Source organism: Sapajus apella, unplaced genomic scaffold (genome assembly GCF_009761245.1).
Source record: "Sapajus apella isolate SASKATOON/1434 unplaced genomic scaffold, GSC_monkey_1.0 scaffold24, whole genome shotgun sequence".
NCBI lineage: Eukaryota > Metazoa > Chordata > Mammalia > Primates > Cebidae > Sapajus > Sapajus apella.
The window spans coordinates 19,849,067-19,868,609 of record NW_022436964.1 but is presented as its reverse complement, the minus strand read 5'-3'; the positions used below and the strand labels follow the sequence as shown (position 1 = coordinate 19,868,609).

General features: G+C 36.1%; 1 protein-coding gene across 7 annotated transcripts in view; it reads left to right on the top strand.

Annotated features, from left to right (window-relative positions):
* The first annotated feature begins 1,469 nt into the window (after positions 1 to 1,469).
* The window catches only part of RFX3 (regulatory factor X3), a 295,708-nt gene continuing 277,634 nt past the window's right edge, over positions 1,470 to 19,543 (top strand). For 2 of the 7 annotated variants that reach the window (XM_032291029.1, XM_032291028.1), the window contains exon 1: positions 1,478 to 1,739. Coding sequence is in view for 3 of the 7 variants with exons in the window: in XM_032291034.1 (XP_032146925.1) it covers positions 2,970 to 2,991 (22 nt within the window). In the remaining 4 variants the exon portion in view is untranslated. The other 5 variants (XM_032291034.1, XM_032291026.1, XM_032291035.1 and 2 more) reach the window with 4 other exon arrangements.

Here is a 19,543-nt window from a genome sequence, read left to right as displayed (position 1 = left end):
GAATAAGAGCTCAGTATTCTTTTAGCGCTAGTGAACCCATGCCGGCCCAAATCTCTTACTTGCAGGTGCAAAAATTAAGCCTCAAGAGGAGAGCTAACTTCCTAAGGCTCTATTTCTATGTTATTGTCTTGGATAAGCAGATTAGTGGCAAATGTTGAGAGACTTTAGGTATCCGTAGGGCCTGGGGGCATGTGCCTGCTGGACTTGTCTGCAGCGAATTGGAGGAGTCCGTTTGAAACATGAGGCATTAGAGGTTGTGCGTTATCAACGGGTGTTGGAGATGGCAGGTTGTGTTAACGACATTCAACACAGACGGAAGCTATTCGTCTATCTCAATTCAGCCGGAAACAGGCAGACCCTCTACTACAGTAGGCTGAGTAACGGGGCGTGAGGGCAAGGCAGGTAACAGGAACCCGGCCTGAACTCAAGTCCCACTTAGGTCGACTATAAAGAGAAATGAGCACTTAAGGTCTGAAACTAACAGAAAACTAGAAACTAACGGGACGGTATCGCAGGCAGGTGTAAGTCACCCCGCCCCTCTACGCCATCCGTCGAGGGGAACTGCCAAAAGCGTATTCACAGCCTCCGGGGAGGGCAATTTCTTGCTCTTTACTGGCACTTACTCCCAGCCCTTAAGGTAGGAAGTGATGACCTCGCCTTTTCGTTCTGAAGTGAGGGCCGGACCCTCTTCGACCTCACCTCTCCGCGCCACGCTGCGGCAGGGACCGCGAGAGGCCGGCTCGCTGCCCACGCGCACCCCACGCTCGCCTTCTTTAAGATGGCGGCAGAGGCAGATCGCTAACGCCCCGCCGCCCGCGCTCCTCAAAGTCGTGCCCTCAGGAGGCGGGAGCGGCTCAAAGCGCGGAAGGCAGGAGGACAAGAGTGACGCAGGCCCTCCAGTCCAGCGCAGGCCAAGGAGCCCTGAAGCGCTTGGAAAAGCTGAAAGCTAAAAGGCGGACGCGATCAGGAAGACCGCCGGCGCCTCAGAAACGAAAAAGCGGCGGCACATCCGGGCCCCTCTGCCCGCCCCGCCCCGCCCCGCCCCGGAAGTAACGTATCGGGCGGGGGCTGTTCTTCAAGGTGGATTCTTCCTTCGCCATAGCTGGTCTCTCCACAAAGTGCCTGGAATCATCCTCGCCACCCCCTCCCCCGAGTTAGCCGTTACTCTCTGGTGGCTTCGGGACATCTGTGCACAAAGCTGGTTGCTGGGACAGACAGCTCTCGTTTCACAGACAGTACCCCTAGTACCAAGACCCTAAACTCTCCTGGGCTTCGCCAGCGCGTGTAGTAACGTTCCTCCGAGAGGACTCTGTGCCCTCAGCCCCAGCCAAGCCTAGGCAAACCTTTTCGGAGTCCTGCGTTGGAATCCCGATCTTGTGCTCCTTCACCCCGCCCGTTCGGGGGCCGTCAGTCACAGCGCTGAGCCCTCCCCTTCCGGCGGCTCGGCCGGGCCCGCCTCCTCCCCTCTTCCCTCCCCCACCCCTCCCCGTGCGAGTGTCTCCCTCTCCCTCTCGCTCTCTCTCTCTCTCTCTCTCTCCCTCTCTCTCTCTTTTGTGAGTTATAGCAACCGTTGCCTTGTGAATCAAGCGCCATAGTCACCGTAGTCCTGGCGACTGTTACCCATCAACAACAACTACTCCTCTCCTCCTCCTCCTCCTCCTCCTCTTCCTCCTCCTCCTCCTCCCCACCACCACCATCTCCATCACCCACCAACAACACCACAATAATCCACAGCCAAGGTGAATATTCTTCGGTCTCTACATGTGTGTGGGAGCGTGTGGCTGCGTGTGAACGCGTGTGTCCGTGTGTGTGTGTGTTCGTGTGTGCAAGCCGAGTGTGGCTGTGCAGGGGTCTCACTCCTGACACGGGGGCTGCCGCTGCCGCGCCGCCGCCGAGGGGCTCTGTTCCCCGGGCTTGTTTACAATGGACCCTGCGCGCCGCGGCTGGGTCGGGGGTGTGGGCGCCGCGCCGCCCGCCGGCCCCGGCCCTGCACCGGCCGCACTTCAGGGATGGAGCGGGAGCTCGGGGGGCTGCGAGCCGAGCGGGAAAGGGAGCCACAGTTTTCCGATGCGGATGCTGGATCTTTCCCTTAGGTCTGGTCTGAGGAGGAGGGTCAGGTGAAGAGATAAGAATTTGTTCTTTCTTTAATTTTCTTCTTTTCCAACGCTGCTTGTTTCCTGCTTCTTTCAAAGCCGAAATAGACAACAATGTGCGGGGGGGACCCAAGAGGTGCTGTTTTGTTGTTGTTGTTGTTCACTTGTGGGGCCTTGTTAGGGGTTTTGTTATTTTTATCCTCGTACGTTGATGAACTTTTCCCACCGCCTATTCCCTTCATTTTTGCCCCTCTTTGCCTGGTGCTAAATGGGCTGCTCTTCTTTCACCATCATCAGCTTCACGGTTTTCTTTTTTCTTTTTAAAACTGTATTTTCTTTGTGCGGCAAACAGTCTTAATATCCATTCAGCACTCTTCCCTCCCCCTCTTTCTTCTCCCCCCAACACCCCTTGCACACACATTGAAACCTGGAGCCTCTTCGCTGAGCTCTCTTTGCTGTAATGGGGAAGAGATTTTTCTTTTTTAAAGTGTCTCCTCTCTCTTTTTTGGTGTGTGTGTGTGTGTGTGTGTGCGCGTGTGTGCGCGCTTGTGATTTAAACCGGATGCAGGGCATCTGTGATACTTGGGTTAGTAGTTATTGACAGTGCTTTATCCTTCATGTGGAGGTGGGAGGGGTAGTAGTGAGGTTCCGTTTCACTTTGATGACCCTCCCTCCCCGCAGTAGAGTGTTAACAATTTTCATTGTGGTTGTGAGACTTTGTGATGAACAGGGAAAGGACACAAGGAAGCTTTGTGAGAACTCAGTTCACAATGTTATTTGTGACAGTTATGTTACTTTAAGAGTTTTTTTTTTTTTAATCTTCTCTGTTCATTTTCCTTTGAGAGTTGAAATTGAAGTCAAGTTCATAAAGAATGTATGAAGCTTCTCAACTTGAAACGTGTGTATATTTCACTTTCTTTGCGGTTAAGATCTAGGCATGTGTGTACTTTACATATTCTTTTTATTTACTTTTTGATTTTCTTTGGACAGTGACTTGAACCTGCTCAGGAGAAAGAACGTTTTCTCTTCTCACTATTTCTTTTGAAATTTATTTTTCTCTGTAATTTGAATACTTATTAGTTCTTATGTAGTAGGTTCTTGGTTAGCGTTAGCCAGTTTTTCAGATCCCCTAAATTTGTTCATTTTTTTCAGCTTAACTTTTAGTTAATAAATTATCAGTAAAGAGTTTTGATAATGAATATGTGCTAAAACAAATATAATGTACTATTATGGTTGCACATATTGATGTTTTTAATTTACGATTTTAAAATACTTAGTCTTCTTTCTAACAGCAAACATATATTGATTTAACTGACAGAGCAGCTTGTGAATAATGTGACAGTACTAATTATTCTTGAGATTGTCAATGAGCAGGGTGGGTAATTATAATGCTCTTAAGCCTAATATTTGTAAAATAAGAGTTGAGGTTTAAAAAAATCTTTTTCAATTCATTTTCTTATGATTGCTATTTTTAATGAAGGCGATATTTTGTTCTGAAGTCTTTCTCAGAGCACTCACATTTCTTTATAATTATTCCTCCCCTCCCCAAACTGGGTTCCATGCAAATCTATTATACTAACTTGTATTTTTTTTTCTGTTCAGATGAGTGTCAAATGCCTGAACACTTTTGGATGGTGAAGCTCCTGGGTCCTATAAACTCTCTCTGAAGTTAATAGGAGTTTTGCTATCTTGGGACAGTTTCAGACCTTATGCCATTTACATAATAGATTTTCAGTTAAGTAAATTATATGCTATAATGTTATGGTTTAATATTTTATTTGCAGTGTCTGAGAACTTTTTTTGAGGCATTTCACTCGTATAGCTCAGGTTTTCTGTGATTTAGATTTTCATTCACAAGTTGATTTGAGAGCAGAACTTAAATGGAATTTCATTACTTTTCCATTTTTTTTGAAGCATATATGTGGGATAAAATTGCTGTTACAGCTGCTGTGGAATCGATTAAATAATCAGAAAGGCTAAGAAATGGTAAATTTAAAAATTAAACACAAGGATAGATACTTAGCATTTACTTTATTCTTTCTGTAATATTTTTCTCGGAAGGGTCTAAATTACGTATCAATATCTCTTGTGTTTTCAGTTTTTATACTAAAAGAAATTTGTAAACGTGATCATGCTTTGAAACTAAAGCTATTAAATACAAGTGACTTGTAACTTGTTTTGAATACTTAAAGATCTGTGATTCAATGTATGTCATAATGCCTAACTCAGTCTTTTTGGTTTATTTTGCCTATGAATTATATTAAATGGTCTAGCCATCATACATATATACATATATGGCAAACTAATAAATTTCTACAAGTTTTGCATCCCTAAATGTTGTAGTGATGCTTAGTTTTTCAAGTACTGTATTATTCTTCCAGTATTCAAGTACTTTTCTACTTTACTTTGGTACTTAAATAAAAGGTTACAGTGTATAAGCTTAACATGCTTTAACCTAGAACAATTTATTTTACTGGAAACAAATTTATTGTAGTAAAATTTTTTTTTTTACCATTAAAAGTAGTAAAAAATAAATGAATCTTAAAATCAAGTTAAATTTTATGCATAGTTTAAATGATTACATATGTTACTTTTTGGTAACGTTTTTCATTTCTTGTGAAAGTTGATATTGTGTTGGTATTCTCCAGCTGAAGAAATTAGCAGGTAGAATATAATGATTTTGGCTTTTCAGATTTTAAAGTGTGTCTATGTGTTTGTTTAAATGGGTGGGTATAGCAGCAGATGTGTGGTAAGAGTCATACACACACACACACACACACACACACACACACACACACACACACACACACACAGCAGCAGATGTGTGGTAAGAGTTAAACATACACACAGACACACACACACACACACTCACACACTCTTTTCCTGATCTGATCAGTAATAGGAATGTTACTTTGTTCTTAGTATCCATAGTAAGAATGTGTTACAAGAAATTAGAAAAGGGAAGAAGTAAACTTTAACATTTTGGAGAGCCTGCTGGTTATTTTATGCTGAATGGCTAAAAATCCTCTATTTGCCCTTAGTTGCTTTAAAAACAGTTTTCCTAACTGAGTAATTTGCCTTTAACTCTTTGGTATATATTCCCAGTGGCGATCACAAAGTGTGTTTTAAATTCCTCTTTATTCGCAGTTACATAGTGTTCCCATATTTTGGAAATCCAAGATTAAGTGGATTTGACTAAATCTAGCTTGTTAGGGACAGATGGCTGCTTCAAACAGGTGTCACTTTCATTTTTTACTGCATTGTGTTGGGACTTCCAGTGGTTCACAAAAGGGCTGTCTAAAGCAGGTGGCATATTTTGCTTTTGTTGTTAGTAAAATCTGCTTTAGAGTTAATTATTTTCCTAGGAAAAGGGTATTTTTTTTTAATAAGTAAAAGTTTTGAACTACTCAAGATCTGTAATTTAATATAACTTTTATTTCTGAATATCATTGTTTTTAAATTGTAGAACTTGCAGATTCTTTCACAAAACACTTATCAATTCTTAAAAATAATGGCAAATTCCCTTTGAATCCAGAAAAAGTACACAGGAACATTTTACAAACCTCAAGGCCTATTTGAATAAAGTGAAATTTAGTTAACATGACAAGTTACCTTCTGTCATCCTACACTGAAATATTTTTTTGACAGCATTATTTATATATTGGAAATAGGTGTTGTTTTTGTTTTTCAAACTAAGACATTTTCTTGACCTACTTAAATTACTGCTATAAAGTTTATAGTGATCTTTTAAAATGATAAATATTTTTAAGCATTAATGTTCAAAAATATGTACTACAGTAAATTAAAAACTATTGCAATATTGACTTCTAAGGTTCATTTTTCCTCTATAATTCTGTCCTTTTCTGTGGGAATTTTATTTCTTATAACAGATGCACCAGAGGGTGCTGTGCTGTTTGCAGCATGAGATTATTATCACTAAGAATGTGAACTCATTAGAACTTTTATTTAAAGAAAAAAATTTTAATTATGTATGCATTGAAGCATATAATAGTCTTATTTTTATGGAGTTTAGCATACTGTCTTAATTGGCACTTTTACATCAAAACCTATCTTCATATACTAATACATATTACCACAACATGTAATGATGTAAAGATTGATACCTTTGGCATTGTCTGAATGTCGGCATTAGGCCTGTAGGCATATATGTTGATTATCTTATGTAGATATTTTAATCTTTATTTCAAAACTTAGGTTACTGAGAATCATACTATTTGGTGATATGCGGCTTTATACTTCTTAAATTTCATAAGGTTAGCACATATCAATACTTGTACATTGTTGTAACACTTTTATATGGCACAATTAGTGATATGCTTTTTCTTGTATAATCTTTAAAAAAACTGGGCTGGAAAAATAAATGGTGGTAGTGGTTATCCGGCTAATTGATGATAATAAATATATTAAAAATTATCTAGATAATTCTGGCTGTTTGTAGTGGTTCATGCCTGTAATCCTAGCACTTTGGGGCTGAGGCAGAAGTATCACTTGAGGCTATGAGTTCGAGACCTGCCTGGGCAACATAGCAAGACTTCAGTTCTACAAAAAACATAAAAATAAAATTAGCCAGGCTTGGTAGTGCGTGCCTGTTGTCCAAGCTACTCAGGAAGCTGAGGTGAGAGGATTTTTGAGCATAGTAGTTTAAGATTACACTCAACTATGATCATACCACTGCACTGCAGCCTGGGTGACATAGGAAGACCCTGTCCCAAAAAACCAAAAACAGAATCTACTGTAATCCCTACTTCATGCTATTGGAATAGGCTGGCTTGATTGTTTAATGTGGCTTATTATCTGAAAACTTGTAGATTCTCTGCTTTACTGTGTGCCATATACTTTTAAACTGGGAACAATCTTATATTGCTTTTTGTATTTTATTATTTGTTCAGTGAGAGACTGTAGGGAAACTATTGAATCCAATCTTGGGCTGCTTCTAGCGTCATCAACTCTGTTTTCACAGCAATATATATTCTAAAAGACATACTGAAACAGTGATATCTTCCTCAAGTAAGCTTAGAAAGATACAGTTACAGCATATAAACTTTTTAATGTTGATAATGGATTTATCTGTACTATTCCACATGTAACGATAATTAGTTAATTGTGATATTTTTGTAAAGCAACCTTACGAGGCACAGTAGTAGTTTATATGTGTTGGAATGCCTCAAATAATCCAAAACATCAATATAGTAACACTTCGTTTAAATACTGGTCTTGCTGAAATAGATAGGTTAGGCATTTTTCTTTAAAAATATAGTCCTACAGTTTACCAGTTAGTTTTTGCCACTAAGATTTTTCTTTTTTTTGAAACGGGGTCTTGCTCTGTCATTCAGGCTGGAATGCTGTGGTGTAGTCATAGCTCACTGCAGCCTCGATCTCCTGGGCTCAAGTGATCCTCCTGCCTCAGCCTCCTGAATAGCTAGGACTACAGGCTATTGCCATCATTTTAAAATTTAAAATATGTCCATGTTTTTTTTGTAGAGATAGGGCCTTGCTATGTTCCCCAGGCTAGATTTTTGAAAGCATGTTATGTAACAAGTTGTATTGCTTAAAAGTCTTTATATTTGTAGTTTTTATTTCATATCATATGTAAAATGTTCTTAAATCAGTTAAGAATTGAAACATATTTAGACTATCAGTAAATAGGTATGTGTTTTGTTCTTTAAATAGATGGTTAGCGTAAGTATACTGGTGAAGAACACAGGCTTTGGAGTCACATTTCAGATAATCTCATTAGCTTTGTGACTTTGGACATGTTATTACCTACACTTAACCTCAGTTTTCTCATTTGAAAAATAGGATCACTTGTGCCTGCCTTATGGGGTTTTGTGAGGATTAAAGGAGTTAATTTATATAATGTACTTTGCTCAGTATTTGACACAATGTGTGTTTGATATATTTTGGCTTTATTATTAGGGAAGGCTGAGAAGATACCTATTCTAATCTTTTTGCTACCTAAGAATACTTTTAATGTACTCCTCTGACCATCCCTTTTTTAATGGGTCCAAAAAGTTCGGAAAGACTTTGCCTACCAATCTATACTGATTAAATAATAATTATTCCTTTTCCTCCACTTTAAAAAATGAGGTGCAGACAAGCTGTTAGTCACAGGCTTGGATTATCATTTGATAACCAGTCTTATCACACTGAATTAATAGAATGCAAGCCGAAAGTTATGTTTTAGTTTGTTTGCAGTCTTATAATGGGCTCCTTTTACTAGGTTTGCATAACTTCTGGTCAAAGGATTTTAGATTAAGAGCTAATGATGTAATATTTCATTATCTGTTATATACCCATTGTCCAGTTTATTGTGCCACTTACGTTTTTCTTTTTCACATTAGACACTAATTATTTGAAAACAGTCTGAGCCCTATTTATAAACTTTATACTAAATACATTCAGTAATGTTTAGTAATGATGATAATCAAGTCAGTTGTATAAAGATGAGTTTATCATGGAATTATTCTACATTTTTATAATGCATTGCTTAGAATTGTTATTTTACTAAGGGTAGAAATAAGTGTTAGGTCACTGCTTGTGTACCTATAGCAATAAAAATTTTGGGATAATTTATCAATCTTAATTTTGAGTTGTAAAGTAACCTTGGAACATTATTTATTGTAATATATAATATGAAATCATAGAGGAAATGTCAGGTTTGGCTCTCTTTCATTGAATATTAAAGATGTTTAACATTTTCAAGTTGGCTGCTTAAAGTTGCTATTCGGTAATTTTCTATATTTCTATTTTTCCTGGGCATTTTGATTAGAATAAAATATTTTTCTCATTTTAGAGTGATCTATAAATAGTCCTAAACTTTCTCAAATTGGAAATTTGATTTTTGTATTTCAGTTGAAAATTTACCTGATAGTATTTGTCTTTTCTTTTTTGCCAAAGCATCGTATATTGTACAGGTGTTTGTCCGTGTCATTCATTTCACCATTCTCCCCAATCCCATTAAGTGTTTAATTATATTACCCCCTTTGCATTATTTTTGTAGATAATTAACCCCAGCATATCAATTAGACTGACTCTTAGCCATCTCCTCTGCTTCCTTTTGCCAGTGAATTTGACACACATTTAAAAGGAATATTTGGGAAAAAGTTAGGAAATGTGATTTGGATCGTAAGGCTATGTAGTCATACATTACTTAATGATGTGGATATGTTCTGAAAATTACATAATTAGGTGATTTCATTATTGTGTGAACATCATAGGCTATACTTAACACAAACCTAGATGGTATAGCCTGCTATACCTCTAGGCTATAAGGTATAGCCTATTGTTCTTATGTATAAACCTGTATGGCATATTAGTGGACTGAACAGGCAGTTGTAACTCAGTGATAAGTATTTGTGCATCTGAACATATCTAAACACAGAAAAGGTAATACATTGAGCTATGATGTTTCCTAAGTTTTGATGCCACTGGGCTATAGGAATTTTTGAGCTCCATTATGTTATGAGATGTGGTTTAACAGAAACCTTATGTGGTACATGACTGTATGGTTATTCTTACCATTTCCAGTAGCCTATTATATTACCATTTCTGCCCATCTGACTGTCCTCTTGGACAAATATATTACCTTGTTCCACTAACTATGTAATCTGAGTGTGGTTTTGATTCAGAAGGCTCCCTTCTTAGTCCTGGCTATGTACTGGCCTCTGGCTAAGTACATTAGGGTTAAATCTCTAGTCTAGTCCATAAATACTGTGTTTGCACAATCATAGATGCCTGCCATTGTTGACTTTTAATCCTGGATTCTTCTTTCTCACTTTCATTAGAAGCAGTAATACTCAGTTAGTACTGTTTGCCCTTGCTTTACAGTGCTTGGTCAAGATTTCCTAAGGTTCTTGGTGATTCCTGTTTAGGCAAAAATGAGGTATTGGGTCATAGGAGTTGAGCTCAAGAAAACTAATAGAGTGAGACAGTTGTCCTCAAAATAATAGTGTATTAGTTGGTAAGACGAGACAGATATAATGAAAGATGATAAAAGGAGAAAGGAGAGAGAGTGATCAGGCCAAGATACACAGGACTTCAAAAATGCCAGCCAAAGGAGATTAAAGAGAAAGTAAAGGTTCTCACTCTGTTTCTAACTGTAAAACCTTATGCTAGTCACTTATACCCTACAGATATCAGCCTCTTCATCTATAAAATGGAACAATAGGGTTATGGGATCTCTACAGCCCTTTCTAGTCTATGATTCTGTAGCAAGATTGACACTGGGAAAAGGGAAACATGCCTATAACATGGAGCCAGGAATTGGCATTTCCTTTACTCGTGTTCTCAAAGCATAGCAAGTTGTTTGCCTATTGTTTCTTCTAAGAACAAGAAAGAAAACCTAGAGCCTGGTACTAGCATAATGGCCATACCTATAGCAAAGTCTCAGAAGGTTCCACCATTTCAGTGGCTTCTGTAGAGAGTGGTGGCCAAGTGCCCTCATTTTCTCACCCACATAGGAATTAGCTGAGTCTCACAGCTTGAGCTCCTGCCGGAGCCAGCTTCTCTATGTATGTGTGCCAGACAAGTGTCTGACATTTGGGGCTCCTCCTGTCTGTTGCTCACCAATGAGATATTTAAAACAGGACATAATTTCCCAAGTATGTGGATAGGCAGTTTAACAGAGAGCGAGCGAGAGTGCTAGAGGGAGCGAGCACATATATGCTCTCTCATCCGAGTAAAAATTAATTTAGGTTTCTGTTGATCTCATTTTTAAGACATTTCTTCCCCAATTACTAAAGCTGTCCAACTGATTTTTGAAAAGAGCTAAAAATCCTGTCAAGGTCTAGGCAAGCTCTCCGAGCCTTTGGACTACTTTGGGGTCCCTGGTCTGGAAAGCATTGCCATCCTCCACATTAGTCTCATATTTTTCCATCGGTAATAATTACTGCTTTTCTTTTTCTTAATATTGTTTATATTTGGATAAGCATTCTTTTAATTCTGCTTTGGTAGTAGAAAAGTGGTCTTTTGGTTAAGAAGTATACATTTTCTTAAATTAAAAAAATTTTTACCTTAATACTAATGTGGTGAGTAGACTTACCAAGATTATAGATTATAGCAGACTAAGAGAGGGAGCATTTTTGCTTTTATTTAAGATAAGTCATATATTCTGCTGTATCTCAACTCTTTTACCTGCCTCAATAGGGGAGTATATTAAAGCTTAGATTATAATTGTTGTTGCTTTAAAAAGTTTATTTTTGAATACTTTTTTTTAACTGATTAATATAGACATATTCAAGCTTCTGAATTACACTTAGATTTGCATGTGTAATAGCATTTGTGTATTTCACTGTAACTTTAATCTTTAAAGCATATCTCATCCCCTTCCTTCTTAGTCAGTATAGTTTACTTTAATGTTCAGAACCATTTTAGAGACTCTGCTTGTTAAATTTCTTCCATGTTTTAGTTGTGGAGGAATGGGGGAGGTTGCTGTAGAAGGGCAGGAAAAGCAGATACATTTAGAAATTGTATCCTGTTTCTATTGTTAAATATCAGTGCATTACATTTTCTCCCCTGTTAATTTTCCTGGAGTTAAGTTCTGTTGGGTGTGGGGACTTGAGGTGGGACTTACGGGGCGTGGGGAGGTGGAAGATAGAAGACTCAGGTGATCCAGTATTTCTTCCAGATTTCTTTCCTTATTTACTTTAATATTGTGCAGAATACATCTATTTTTGTGAAGATAGGCATTCTGTTTATTTTTGTTAGTGATTCTGTTTTTTCTAGAGAGTCAGTATATGTCTATCCATTAGCACATTAGTAGATGTAAAATAATACCTTTTTTTAAGGAAACTTTATTGTGATTTAGTCATGCACAGATTTAGAAAGGTAAGAATTAAAAAAAAAGACTGATGAGGAAATCTAGTTCATGAGCAAAGTAACAGCAGTGATGCCTTAAACCTACCTCTTTATGTTTTGCTTTGGATAAATGGTTTTGTAGATACGTCGTTTTGCAATAGAATTTGGATTTCCCCTGTTACTATTTATGCTGATATTTTAAAGTACGAAAGAGTAAAATCTATCATATCAGGCATTCACTGATTGGCATCTGATTATATCTAATGACAGTCTGAGAGATGAATTTTGATGACATGTCAGTTAAAGGGTCATTAATAAAAAACATGGAAAGCTACTAGTAATCTGAAAATCACTGTTACAACTTTAAATGTAGTGTAGGTATTTTGTTGTGCCGTGGTGAAAACCCAACATGAGAAATTACTACAGAACATGGAAACCCATACATTTAGATTCTTTGTTTTATAAAATGATTATATTTCATGTGTCTTAAGAGCATTTTAAAATACTTTTAGTTTACACTTTTAATCCCAGCACATTTGGGAGACCGAGGTGAGAGAATCTCTTGAGCCCAGAAGTTCAAGACTAGTGTGGGTAACATAGTGAGACCATGCTTTTACAAAAAATTAAAAAATTAGCTGGGTGCTGTGGTGCCTGCCTGTAGTACCACTCTCTCAGGAGTGAGGTGGGTAGATTACTTTAGTCCTCCAGGTGGAGGCTGTAGTGAACCCAGAGCCTGGGCAACAGAGGGAAAACCTGTCTCAAAAAAACAAAACAAAACAAAAAACAACTTTGTTAAAAATAACTCCTTTTCAGTTAGAGTGTAGTAGATATATTAAGAAAAGTGGAATTTAGCTTAGATAATGTGTTTTGTGTGTATGTGTGTATGTAGACATTTAGAAAGTCATTTTAATTTACGTTTTGCTTGGTGTTGTAGAGCTATCAGTCATTTTTGTGCACTGATTTTTGCATTATCCATCTCTTGGAGGATTATTAGGAACATTTAGTATTTCTACCTCAGTGCTATTTTCTTGAGGCAAAGAAAATTAGGGGAACTGTTTGAAATTCATTGAATGACCTTCGTGTGATTTTTGTGAGCAATTTTTAGTAGTGTCTCACATTATATGATTTTTAGAGGATACTCTTAGTTAATAAAGGCCATGAATGCTGAAATTGAATTAAATTGTAGTTAAAGACAAAACTTGTAATTCATTCCAGTTATTGGAGGTTAAGATATTGTGCTACTGGATCAACATTTGATCTGCTTCTTATTTTTAGAAGTCTGCCGAGTTTTGAAATGTAAAACTGTTTAAATAATACTGAATGAGTAGAGCTGTATAATAGTTGTGGGTTTATATTTCAGCAAAGATTTGAGTGCCATATGTCTTGGAAGTAAGGTAGATTCTTCTATCTTGGGACTTGGAAAGAGATTTATTTTAATATTTTGATTGGGTTAGGTTTGCTTGAACATTTTTTGGGTTGATAGGAATGCAGATGACCATGGGCTGGAGAAATAGATCAGAGTAATTTGTGAGAGGAGTTAATTGTAGTGATCCTGATACAATACTCACTTTCAGTCCTACTGCCTGTGATAAACTTTGAAGTAAAGACTTCTTTCTTGAATGATATAAGCCTCTCTATTAAAATGTGTGTTTGTTAATTTTCATTGCTGCCTGGGTAATTTCCCAAGTGTACATTATGTGGCAACTTTGGAAGTTCTACTTTGCCTTTTGGATTATAAACCTTAAAAAGAATGCCAATAGATGGCACCCCATTCCCAGAACAACACCATAATCTGAAGGAATGGGGTAAAAAATGAAGGTAAATCAGAGCAGGATCATATAATTTGAAAAACTAGAGTATGAACAGTGACTAGTACAATGTAGAGAAAAAAAAGTATCATTTCAGGGACTAAATATGAATCCTAGTTTACCATATCCTGCATATCCAATAATAATATCACTGCTATGACTGATCACATTATTTCTAATATTTGATTCAAAAACATTCTAGCAGAGACCTAAGATAATTGGATAAATTAGTCTCTAAGCTTTTTTTTTTTAAAATATATTGTCCTTTAGCTTTAATTTTGAATGAGGAATTAAAGGATTTATATCAATGTATATTTAGTGCAGTACTATATTGGTTAATTTAGGAATCCTGAAATGACTTAGATTTCCATTTAGTTTTAAGGAGTATAAATAAATGAGTGAAATGAGTTATTAGAGACAAAATTGCATATTCTGAGCTATGTGGACATATTTTTTAAGGTTTCAAATTGTGGAGGGTTACAGAAAGGACATATTCTTGGGAATCAAGAAAGATAAAAAAGCGTAGGAAGAGATACTGAAAAGTGGAATTGAATGAAATTAGTAGAGAATTTGGAAATAAAGATAAAAATAAGGTAAGATGGCAAAATCTCAGCATGAATGGTGAAACAATTTGTTGAATGAACACATTTTTAAAAATCTTTACTGTGATTTTTACCTAATGGGAGGAGCTGAGGAAAAATATTGTACTTAGCCTCTTTTTGAGCTCCACGTTTTTTTGTTTGTTGGAAATTTTTATAACAAGGTGGTGGAATCTTTGACTAGTATTGTATGAGGTTTGACTATTTCTAGATGTTGTTTATAGAAAAGATTAAATCGAGATGTTGCATTGGAGTTTTCTTGTAATCATTTTATTACAAAGTAATATAATAATATGTAAAATATACAAAATTAGTATATCCATTTGGAATATCTGATTAGTTTATCTGATATCTAAAGCAGCCTGCATTTGTAAAGTCAGTATTTAGTAGAAAACTGTGTACCATAAATGTATATATTCCTAAAATGTTTAATATTTTGCAACATTTAAAACTTAAGTTGCAGTAGTATAATAAACCACATATGCCCATTACACCGATTTAAGAAATTAGTATCTTCTGTTGTTCTAAAGCTGTATAATTTGAGATATTTGTTTATAGAAATAAACTTGAGTCATTCTTTATCTTGTGTTGCTTTGAAAATATTTAAATCTTATGCTTAGAACAGGTTCAATGTATACTTGGAAAAATGTTTATGTTTTAGACAAATATTTAAAAAATGATTGATCTTCATATTTTTTTCTCTGAGCACACCATTTCTCTTATTTTTGTGGGTACATGGTGAGGGAATATATTGATGGGGTACACGAGATATTTTGATACATGCGTACAAATCAGAGTCACATCAGTGTAAATGGGGTATCTATCACCTTAAGCATTTACCATTTCCTTGTGTTACACACATTCTAGTTATACTTTGTTATTTTAAAGTGTACAATAAATTATTGTTGACTCTAGTCACCCTATAAGCATAGCATTTCTAAATCAGGAAGTTTGTTCTTGGTAGCCGGTCATATCTTTTGTTTAGTAACTGAATTCAAGGTTCCTTTGCTTGAATCCTGACCCATCATTAAGGGAGCAAGTGCAGGGACAGTAGCCCGTATTTGAAAAAACCTGTGTTGAAGACTAAAGGTGAAATGGGGTTATCTTTTGTCTGCCATTCTTTTAACTTTGTTTGTGAGTAGATTTGTGTAAACAGTTGAGTCATTTTGTAAGTTTATGAGGGAAGAGAACCAACTATCTTCTGCTGCTTCTGGAATTTCAAAGTTAGCTACTCATTTTTTTTTTTTTTTTTTTTTGGAATAGAAGATAGAGGAAGAGACGTCCAAGAGCTAATGTACTGCTAATTTATGACGGCATATAAAGCAGTTTAATATTTTGTGATTTAGTATCTTCAGGGAATGAGGAGGTTCCTTCTCTTAGGTTTTTTATTTGACTGAGGCCAGACTGGTATGAAAGAAGTTTATTTTACAATGCTAAAATCTATAACCAAAAAAATTATTATTAATGTAATATTATTATTACATGAAACTTGTATAATGAGCAGACTAATATGTATAACACGTAGTGATTAATGGTATTTTAATAAACAACACAAAATATATACGTAAATCTTTTTAAAAGCTGATGTTTCCTTGTTTGAACCTAATTAAATGATTAAGATGTGAAGAGATAAATACAGTATATTAAATAAGCTTGCATTTTTTGTTTATATAATAGTTTTAAATGCTAAACTTCCTTATGATTCATAGGGTTCAGTGGAATTGTGTATGACTTAATATATTTTGTGGCAGTCTTTAAGAATATTTCTATACGGAGTAACTAGAGAAACTGAATAGTAAAGTGATACAAAATAACCAAACTGATGCACTAATTAAATCTTATTTCAGAGCTAAAGTACTGTTTCTTTTTTCAAAGTGTTATATATAATTCCAGCTGCCATTAGGAAAAGTCTTCATTAAGTCATTCTGCCTATTAGATTTTTATACTTTTCAAAAGTAGATAGAAGATACAATATATGAAGAAAACACAAGTATAAAGTTTATTGAGCCAGACAATATGTGAATGAAACAAATGTAACCTTGCAAAACAAAAGATTATGGTTTATACATGTTAATTTCAGTAATATTTATAGATTTCCCTATGAATTTAATGCAATATCAATTTCAAAATTTATAGTAACTTTTTTGTAGTTTTAGATACCTTGTACATAAAACCAAAGTATACTTTTATTTGGCTTTTATTATTTTGCATTCTGTTTGGTATCAATAAAAGCACAGGTAGATTTGTTCTACTGTTTTAAAGTTGTTTAGTTTTAAATTTGACCACTACTGCATTTGTGTTATAGAATATAATTTAAAAATGAGCCATTTCCAGTGTGAGAATAGTAATACTGATTCACTTATTCTATGTTTGAGTAACTCCTCAATAGCTTAATGCTCTGATTTGGAAGAACATTGTCTCTCCACATTTTAAGGAGAGGATTTTTGTTTGTTTGTTTGTTTTGCAAGAAATGATCTGTATTTTGTAATCTCACGCTGTTTGCATAGCAGCTAAGCTTTTGGGTCTGGAACCTCAAATCCCCTATGATGAGTAAGTATCTTTCTTTCTCAGTGGCCAACTTCAGCCTTTCTCCCTATTTTTACTTATTTTACTGCCATATTCCTCTGTCCTTTTACTATGTTTGGCCTAGTACAGCAAACCAAAAGAGACAGCCGTGGGACTACAGCAGATTAGAGAGGTGAAAAGGTCTCTCACTAGAATTACACATATTTCCAGATGGCCCAAATATATAGGATTTCAGTAGAGACATAACTAGAGTGTTTTATTTTAGAGTCAGATTTCTTTAGTTGGAATGAACTTGGGAGCTTATCAAGTTGAACCCCTTCTTCCTTTTCCCCACTTATTTTATGGATAAGAAACTGAGGGTAAGTGACTGGTACAGTGACGTAGAGCATTAGAATTAGGGCTGTCGAACTCACTCCAGCCTCCTCCATGTTAGAATGGCTAAGAAATGTTCTAATGGCTAATACAGAACTTTTTTTTTTTTAAGACAAACAACTCAAGTGTACTGCCTTTAGTGTTTAAAGTACCTGTTCCATCTATAATTTTGAGTTCCATATTTTTTCTAGAAAAAGCAAGTTTTATAAATCTGCACTTAAAGTTTGGATAAATGTCTTAATGTTTTAATTATTTCCAACTATAATTTTTGGATATGGATTATTTTAGAGTAACATAGAAATAAAACTAAAAATGTTTTCCAAACCATAAATAGGCTTTATGTTAAGCAGAAATACCATATTTGCTAGATTAAAAAAAAAAAGAAAAATATTATATATTTAATTCCTATTATTTGTATTTTCTCTTGTTGGGAATTAATGGTGTATGCCATAATTAGTGTACTAGCGTAAATAATTTTCAGGCCTGGTATGCACGTCTTTACTTTTTTGATGAGGGTAAAGATGCTTTTAATTATTTTAAGAATTTTTGTTAAAATTCATTTAATATGAACTTAAAAAATGGAAATGTTTGTTCTTGTAGGTCACTCTGTTGTGGAACAAAAGTAAAATACTGGCAGCTGATATAGGTGGAACAAGCTGAGACTTGCCCAGCTGGGCTTTAAAAGTGTGGCAGCACTCTTTAAGTAGCAGTGAACAAACAGAATGAATATATGAACGGACTGCCCTTTATTCCATAGCAACCAGATGCAATACCAGCAACTATGCTATTATCTGACTTTTTATTTTCTTAATCTGAGTTTTTGGAAGGTTATGTTGTTTACTTTTTAATAGTATGAGACTGTGGTAGGAATTGTAATTACCAAGATTTATTTTGTCTAATTGTTTGTGTCCCCCTCTCTCTCTCCCTTTTTCCCCCTTTCTCTCTCTTCCACCCTTCTCTCTCTCTCTTTCTCCCCCCTCTCCTCTCTCTCTCTCTGTTTGTGTGTGTCTGTGTTTTACAATTAGAAGTAAATCAAAGAGTTCAGGCTTGAATTTAGTTTCGGTATTGTGCTAACGATGAACGGTTTGAGCACTAACCCTGTTAATTATTTGAAACGATCCATTTAAGAGAGACCAGGAATATGGCAACTGATCTTCCCAGTGTAACCTGATGCCCTCTGCAGCCTCATTTGTGACAACAAATCTGAAAGGATACATTTATATAAAACAGGAGTATGTTTCCTTTGGGGGGAAACCGCTTTTCATTTGCTCTTAACAAGGTGTAAATCCCCACAGATAAACCTTCTTGTAAAACTGTTCCCATTGGATTTAGCCTCACCTTCAATAAAAAGGGAGATATAATAAACAGAAGTATGATGAAATATTAGTTAGCTCTTGCATAAATTTGCCTAGAAGTTCCTGATTTTTATTCTTTACAATTTTTTAAAATTTAATGCCGCTGTTTCAGATGAATTCAGAGGCAGACTGTAATGCATTAAATTCATTTTGCTTTCTGTTAATGAAATTTTTCGGGAGGGAGAGATCTAAATAATATACTCTTACATTGAACTGTATTTCTGATATATTGACATGTACTGACTCATAAATTAGAATGGAAAATACAAATATTGAAAGTGTAATTCAGATGAATAGAGATTGCTGAATACTTGCAAGTCATAAATCAAGATTTAAATATAGAGATTGAGTTACCAGAGTAACTAAATATTGGACTGCTATATTTGTTGGATGTACAGAGAAGGAAACTCAAATATGGAATGTGGTTTTAATGTCTTATGAATTTGTAATCTGGATAAATTTCTACTTAAACTTTGAAAACGTGGATTAATAGAATCCCCTAAAAAGACTTTTTTGTTGTTGTTGTTGTTGTTGTTGTTTTGTTGTTGTTGAGACGGAGTCTCGCTCAGTGGCGTGATTTTGGCTCACTGCAACTTCCACCTCCTGGGTTTAAGTGATTTTCCTGCCTCAGCCTCCTGAGTAGCTTGGATTACAGGCGCCTGCCACCACGCCTGGCTAATTTTTGTATTTTTAGTAGAGATGGAGTTTCACCATGTTGGCCAGGCGGGTCCTGAACTCCTGACCTCAAGTGATCTGCCCGCCTCTGCCTCCCAAAGTGCTGGGATTACAGGATTGAGCCACCGTGCCTGACCTTTTGTTTTAATTTTTAAAAATTGCTCAGATTTTTATATCTTTCTGTGCCAGAATCTTACCAGGATTCCTCATTGCCTCATCATCAGAGTCATCTAAGAGATATTTATTAGTTACCTCAGTGTCCCACAGAACCAGTCACAGTCTTTGCTGTTATAGTCTCA